This window comes from Etheostoma spectabile, chromosome 5, assembly GCF_008692095.1.
Source record: "Etheostoma spectabile isolate EspeVRDwgs_2016 chromosome 5, UIUC_Espe_1.0, whole genome shotgun sequence".
Lineage (NCBI taxonomy): Eukaryota > Metazoa > Chordata > Actinopteri > Perciformes > Percidae > Etheostoma > Etheostoma spectabile.
The window spans coordinates 37,435,809-37,444,065 of NC_045737.1; the positions used below are offsets into that span (position 1 = coordinate 37,435,809).

The 8,257-nt window shown below is 43.5% G+C and overlaps 1 protein-coding gene and 1 long non-coding RNA gene across 2 annotated transcripts in view; one reads left to right on the plus strand and one right to left on the minus strand.

Annotated features, from left to right (window-relative positions):
- Window positions 1-3,677, plus strand: part of cdc6 (cell division cycle 6 homolog (S. cerevisiae)) — a 15,377-nt gene extending 11,700 nt beyond the window's left edge. Inside the window, exons 9-12 of the mRNA XM_032516522.1 lie at window positions 28-95; window positions 208-386; window positions 1,185-1,316; window positions 3,359-3,677. Coding sequence (XP_032372413.1) covers window positions 28-95; window positions 208-386; window positions 1,185-1,316; window positions 3,359-3,451 — 472 coding nt within the window. The 3' untranslated portion in view covers window positions 3,452-3,677. The remainder of the gene's footprint in view (window positions 1-27; window positions 96-207; window positions 387-1,184; window positions 1,317-3,358) is intronic.
- Window positions 3,678-7,803: 4,126 nt separating this feature from the next.
- Window positions 7,804-8,067, minus strand: LOC116690149 (uncharacterized). The gene is made up of 2 exons (XR_004332182.1): window positions 8,008-8,067; window positions 7,804-7,962 (listed from the first exon to the last, which is right to left on the minus strand). It is a non-coding gene; the product is annotated as an uncharacterized LOC116690149 (long non-coding RNA).
- Window positions 8,068-8,257: the final 190 nt, after the last annotated feature.

Sequence of the window (8,257 nt, forward strand, 5' to 3'; positions counted from 1 at the left end):
TTTTCTAATTGTGTCTTATTCTTCCAGGAGAGCCGTGGAGGTCGTGGAGTCCGACGAGAGGAAGAAAACATCAGACCCAGACACCGAATCTAAAGGTGAGCGCTGCCGGGACTCGTCCTCCAGTTGCTGCTTTTTAGTTTTTTGTGTGACTGTTGAAACATGAACGCTAACCGGAGCGCTTGTCGTCCTCAGGGGGGGTGCGTGCAGCGTCCCGGGTCAGCCTCCCCCAGGTGGCGCGGGTCCTGTCGGAGGTCTACGGGGACCGGATGGCGTCCCAGGGCGGGGGGTCTGACGGGGAGAGCTTCCCCCTGCAGCAGAAGCTGCTGGTCTGCTGCCTGCTGCTGCTCACACGCAGCGGGAAGAGCAGAGAGGTCGTCCTCGGGAAGGTGAGTTACTCAACGCCTTGTTTATGAAGAGGAGAACAAGAGGCTGGATGGATGGATAGATGGATAGATGGATGGATGGATGGATGGATAGATAGATAGATAGATGGATGGATAGATAGATATTATACTTTATTCATCCCACAACGGGGACATTTTGTTATTGCAGCAGCAGCATTTTCTTCAATAACAGCAAAAAACACAAACACACAAGAAATACAGGCAAACAATAGACAAAGATAATATGGTAGACTGAGAGTAAGCTCTCTCTCTCTCTCTCTCTCTCTCACTCTCACTCTCACTCTCTCACTCTCACCATTTTCAAAGGGCACGTACAGTATAAAAGAAGACAGCCATTAAGTAAAGAATAAAGCCCTCCTTTTAGCCCACTTGCAACTTCTTACAATAGACTTTTTAATGAACTGAATTTGGGTTTTTCCTGATTTAGGGGGGGGGACAGCACAAGACAGCAAGCATGATCAGTTTGTGTACAGTAAAGACAATGAGTTTTACTTTATTAGACACCAAGAGTCTGAGGTTTCTGTCTGTAAAAGACGCTTTTGCTCACCGCTGGTGAACCAAATGCTTCCCCATGGGAAATGGTCAGGTCTTTGTAAATGATAGATAGATAGATAGATAGATAGATAGTGATATGATTAGATTAGATTAGGATACTTGATAAATGGCTAAGTTTGTAACTATTTGGATACAACGCCCGATTTCTCCGGGTCCGCTGTTCCAGCAGCCCTCCATGAGGTCTAAGGCGTCCGCCTGTTTGCGGGGGGTTCCGCAGTTCGTCAGGTGTCTGCCGTGGGCGGTTCAGGAGAGGGGTCTCGTCTGCTCTCCGGGGTGCGGTTCTGCTCGATGAGACAGAGGCTTTCTTGGCTCTGGCGTCTGCAGTACTGTCCTCAAGAGGCTCGTGGCCTCACTAAGGTACACAGCACGGCGCTTACATCTACACACCACCAACACAGTCACACACATGCATCGAGTTCATCACAGACAGGCACACACCGCACACAGCTCCACACTCACTAAGCTTTCCTCACAACTCACACCTTCACGAGCTCACTAACTGCACATTCTCACATCTCACAGCTCAACTCTTACTCACAACACTATGACTGTTCGCGCCACTCACAATACTCTCACACACTACCTCAGTCACACTCTCACCAGCCTCGTCACACTCACGACTCCAGCCCACCCTCAGTCACACTCCTCCACAGACACTCATCTTATGCTCTGATCCTTTGTCTTCTCGCACATCACGCATCATACAAGACACACACGCTTTCACACACACCTCTACACCATTTGCCGCTCTTACGTGACACACAGTACACAACTGCACGGGCCCAACGCTCACTTACTCAGCACACAATCACCTCACACACACACACACTTCACACACTACACACTACCAAAAAGTCATCCACACACAACACACCACCATCACCAACACATCACATAGCACACTCACACAACCTCAGTCACACTCGCACACCACACGCTCAGTAACAACACCTCCAACAACACTGCACTACACACACCCCGCACAGCACACATCACACTACCAGCGACACTACCTCTGCACACTTTCTCCTCAACAACAACACACTCTCATACACACGACACATACACGCACTAGCTCACTCACTCTTTCACTCACTTCCGTTGCACCATCCGTCACTCACCACTCACTCACTCCTCACTCTGCATCTCATATCTTCCGGACATCACACCACACACACACCCAACACTCACCATGTACCCACCCAATAGATTTATGGTCTTTGTTTTGTTTTATTTGACAAATGTTTTTATTGTTGTATTATCATTATTGTTATTTTTGTTGTCTTACTCTTTTCTTTTTTAATCTATTTTTTAATTGTTTTTCTTGCTAAAAACTGGTGCTGGAATTTTCAATTCCTGCGGGAGTCATCCCAAAGGATAAATAAAGAAGTCTAAGCAGTCTTAGTCATATACACACACCTACTCACCTCATCTCACTCGCGACAAGCACAATCACATCACACACACACACTCACACACACACCGTGCTGCGTCACTACGTCACCATTACATTACTACAACATGTCAGAACAAGTTATTCCATAGATTCACATGTATTTTAAGGGACAATCTCCCAAGAAAAAGCAAGCATACACTTATTTTCATTCATTTTTAACTTGAAATACCATAAGGAAACAGTATATCTTAGCAGCAGCTCTTATTTATTGTCCTGTTGTTGTTAATTTTGTGTACCGTCATATCCACCTAAACAGAAAATAGTAAAAATGTTATAAAATCTCTTGTTTTATCCTGAAAAAGTCAAAGCCAATATCAACTACAATGTCAAGTCAAGAAAAGCAAAAAAAAGATGTTTCAGAAGCAAAAATGTTGGCATTTTTAATCTTTCCTGTTGATTTAATTGACCAATCAATGTAAATCATTAGAGATCTGACATGGCTCAAATAAACTGGGGATCAACAGATACTGTGTTTTTGTTTTTTTAAAGTCAATTTAAAGCAATTTATTTATTAGTTATTAACCGTCGTGTCGTCCTCGGGTCAAATTGACCCGTTTCTAAGTGTTTTATATCAGAAATATGGATTTCTTTCAACCAAATTACCCAAAAATAACATGGATGATTCCATACGTTCTTCAGGTTACTTTCATTGAATTTGGGGTTGTTTTATTTAATCTTATAGCATTTGAATTCATTATTTTTTGTGTTGTTTTAAATGGTTTCCAAACAGTATCCGGACTAAACTTTGACCCGTCTGAGATCCACTCAACATCCTCTGATCCTAACTACTAGTCAAAAGAATTCATAATTTCTCAGTTTTTAACTTAAAAACTTGCGTATAATTTCGTATAAATGAGGTTTGTTGAGCATGAATTCCAAGAATACATTTTACCTGTAACTTAGGAAGTTGGAGCTCTAATGTGGTTCTGGTTCTTGGTCCCAGGTGGTCCTGAAGATCGAGGAGCAGGACGTGGAGAACGCTCTGAAGGACCGGACCCTGCTGGGGAGCATCCTCGCCGCCGGACTCCCCTCCTGATCACACCTCCTCGTTATCAAATCAGACTTTTCTTTTTTTATAAATATTCTCGTTTTTGCTGAGAACTTGTACAGTGTTTTGGTTTTGTTTTGTTTTTGTTTTTGTTTTGTTTTTCCCCTCTCGTACCGACGATGCTCAGTTCTTGAGTTGTTGACAAAGTGTCGTCCGGTCCGTTATGAATTCACGGCGTTTACGTTTCAGGATTTGAAACTTTTCCATTTTTTTTTTTTTTTATGCTGTAAATAAACAAATGTACATTTTACATTTTAAATCAGATTTCTGTGATATTTCTGCCACAGCTCAGAGAAACCACCAAAGGAAACAAAGACCAGGGAATTTTATTATAATAATAATAATAATAATAATAATAATAATGTGTACTTCATTAATCCCATAAGAGGAAATTACAATTTACACTCTGTCTCACACACACACACACACACACCTATGGTCTGTTTTGGGATTGAAACCGCGACTCGGTTCCCAACGTCCCTACTGACCGAGCTACTGCACCCCCCCCCCCCCCTGCGGATTTTTACTACTGTACTCTACTCTCATATCACTATTTATGCATAAAGTTTATTTAAAGTTAAATATTTAAAGTATTGTTATTGCTTAGAATTCCTAATGGGGGCAAACTACACACTACAGCTTTATGTTTAGACTCCGACACAAATACACAACAAGTGTTTAACGTAAGCAACAAGACACAAAGCAAATGAATCTGAACATAAGATGGGACGTGAAAATGTAACTTTTTATTAAAGAGTAATCCACAGTGTGCAGCGGTGTAGCCGGTCTGGTGACACCAACCTGATCATCTTCAGTCTGCCGAGGTCGGGGACTCGAGGCTGGCGTCAGTCAGGGGAGCCGCTGGCGCCATTTGGCCTCGTTGAATCTCACCCTCCACCACCCATTCCCCACCCCTACTAACTACCACCACTTCTCTCCAACCTCCGCCACCATTCTCTCACACCATTCCCCCTCACCATCTCCTTTCTCACATCCCCCCCCTCATCCCCTTCCCTCCTCCACCACCTTCCCACCCATTCCCCCAACTCCACCACCATTCCCCCCCTCCACATCCCATTCCCCCCCTCCACCACCCTTTCTCAAACACCATTCCCACCCATCTCCTCCCCCCTGCCAACCCTTTCTCACCCATTCCCCACCTCACCACCCTTTTCACCCATTCCCTCCCCCACCACCTTTCTCCCCATTTCCCACACCATTCCCCGCCCCCCTCCACCCTTTCTCACCCTTCCACCACTCTCACCACCCTTTCTCACCCATTCCCTCACCTCCACCACCCTTTCTCACCCATTCCCCCCCCTCACCCTTTCTCACCCATTCCCCCTCCACCACCCTGCTCACCCATTCCCTCCCCCTCCACCCTTGCACCCATCCCTCCCCCTCTACCCTTTCTCCCCCATTCCCTCCCCCATCCCCTTTCACATTCCCTCCTCACCATCCATTCCTCCATCCCCACCCTTTCTCACCCATTCCCACCCTCCACCACCCGTTCTCACCCATTGCTCCTCCACCACCCTTTCTCACCATTCCCTCCCCCTCCACCCTTTCTCACCCATTCCCCCCCCCTACACCCTGTCATCACCATTCCCTCCCTCCCCCATCATTTCCTCCCTCCACCACCCTTCTCACCCATTCCCCCCCAACACCCTTTCGCACCCATTCCACCATTCCCTCCCCCACCAACCTTTCTCACCCATCCCTCCCCCTCCACCCTTTCTCACCCATTCCCCACCCTCCACCACACCTTTCTCCCCTTCCCACCCCTTCCCTCCCTCCACCACCCTCTCACCCATTCCTCCCCCCACCACCCTTTCCAACCACTTCCCTCCACATCACCACCTTTCTCACCCATTCCCTCCCTCCACCACCCTTTCCCACCCATTCCCTCCCTACACCACCCTTTCCACATTCCCTCCTCCACCACCCTTTCTACCACATTCCCTCCCTCCACCACCCTTTCTCATTCCCACCCATTCCCTCCCTCCACCACCCTTTCTCACCCATTCCCTCCCTCCACCACCCTTTCCCACCATTCCCTCCTCCACCACCCTTTCTTCCCATTCCCTCCCCTCCACACCCTTTCCCACCCATTCCCTCCCCCCACCTTTCACCCATTCCCTCCCTCCACCACCCTTTCCTACCCATTCCCTCCTCACACCCTTTCTCACCCATTCCTCTCCCACCCTTTTACCCTTTCCCTCCCTCCACCACCCTTTCTCACCCATTCCCTCCCTCCACACCCTTTCTCACCCTTTCCCTCCCTCCACCACCCTTTCTCTCCCTTCCCAACCCTCCACCACCTTTCTTCCTCCACCACCCTTTCTCTTTTTTGTGATGGTATATTGTGATTAATGTCCAAACGTTGCGTTATAATTTGGAAAAACAAAGTCAAAACTGCCGAAATAGCCGGACGAGTCTCATGAACTCTGACGAATACACTGAATAAAGTGAGCGGATTTGGTTAAGTGATTTTGCCGTATTTGAAAATAAAAACTTCAGACGCACAAAGAAACTATTCAAATAAGATTTTTATTCAAAATTTGATTCATTCACAGCAAAGAGGATGAAAATATAAATAGTAGGGAAAGTTTTTGTTTTCTTAAATACACAAACACAGGACTAAAGATGTGGTTGAAGATAAAATATTTAAACGTATGATGATGATGATGATGATGAACTTAAAATATTTATAAATACAGCGAGCACACAATCACGTTTCCAACAGTGCATTCACCAACCTAACCACATATACTGTAAAGATTATTATTAAATATTTAATAGAGATTTTTGCGCAACAGTTCAGATAATTAATGATTGTCTGAAAAATTCGGACTCAAACTCCAATCGGAACCAGACAAAACGAATAAACCCACAAATATTAATGTTATTTAACGTCACCTTCTTCCTTTCTACCTGAGTGTTTCTTTGTTCTTTAACGGATCAAACTGTAAACGGTCGGTAACTGTTATATACTTATAATACTTTAAAAGCACTTTATACATGTTAACCAGAAGTCGTAGTCTTGTTTAATGTCACTATTATGTTTCCTGTATTTGTTTTCTATCTCTACTTTCTGTCTGTTTTATCGCAGTAATATCTGAAGTAATTCTAGATATATATCTAGAATATATATAGATAATTAGATTATATAGATATAGATCTATATATATATAGATATAGCATCGAATATTATCTCTATCTATATATATAGATATATATACTACTATATATCTATAAATATATCTATAGATAATATGATAGTATATATAGATATATATATCTCTTATATATAGATCTAGATATATATATAGATATATGATATATTATATCTATATCTATATATAGATAATATATATATTATAGATATATAGATCTATATATATATACTATATAGATATATAGATATAGATATCTAGATATATAAGAATATCTATCTTATATAGTTTAATGTATATTATATATATATAATATATCTATAGATAATCTTATTAGATATATATATAGTTTACAAAGTGAAAAAACTGCTCCAAACAGCCTTTACTTCAGAGACAGCACACAGTAACGCTCCTGTAGGATATAGGTGCACACCGGACCTGGCCTGACTGGCTAGTAGTCTTACCTAGTACTGTCAGGACCTCATACTGCTCCTGACGGCTATAGTCTTACCTAGGTACTGTCAGGGCCTAATCTCTGTCATGACTGGAGTAGTCCTTACCTAGGTACTGTCAGGGCCCTCATACTCTGCTTCTGACGGCTAGTAGTCCTTACCTAGGTACTGTCAGGGCCCTCATACTCTGTCCTGACTGGCTAGTAGTCCTTACCTAGGTACTGTCAGGGCCCTCATACTCTGGTCATACGGCTAGTAGTCCTTACCTAGTAATGTTAGGGCCCTCATACTCTGTCTTCTGACTGGCTAGTAGTCCTTATAGGTTGTCAGGGCCCTCATACTCTGGTTCTGACTGGCTAGTAGTCCTTCCCTAGGTACTGTTAGGGCACCTCATACTTGCTTGACTGGCTAGTAGTCCTTACCTAGGTACTGTCAGGTACCTCTACTAGTGCCCTGACTGGAGTAGTCCTTACCAGGTACTGTCAGGACCCTCATACTCTGCTACCTGAGGCTAGTAGTCCTTACCTAGGTACTGTCAGGACTCATACTCTGCTCCTGATGGCTAGTAGTCAACAAAAAGACAGTGTTTTATGAAAATGAAAATCAATCATAAACCTTATCTGGTGCAAACCTCAAAGACAAAGTTGATGCTGGAATTGAGCATAATACGAGCACTTTAAAACCCAAACTTAATTATCTGTTTGATTCATTCTTTGCCAAAGAATAAAAATTTATTGATTCTTGCGTTACTTTCAGAAGCACAAGAACAGTTGCTCCTAATGTGTAAAATATCTTAAAATCGGAGCTATCTTTAAATATATTTCTCAAGTTCCGTTTCTTTAGCGCATTACAAAGCTCCCAACACATGATCCTTAAACACTCTGGAGAGTCAAAACATCGTAAAACTCTCAAAAACCTTTAATTAACTACTCGTTAAATTCTAGTTGAGCTGCCAAAAGTTCGAAAAGACGCCAAACACAAATCCTCGGGTCAAATTGACCCATGTTGTCCTCATGTTGTCTCATGTTGTCCCCATGTTGTCCCCATGTTGTCCTCATGTTGTCCTATGTTGTCCTATATCAATGTTCTTGTTTATTCCCCAAAATAACATGATTGATTCCAACGGTTCTTTGCCAAGACAAAAGCTCTACTTCATTAATTTGGGT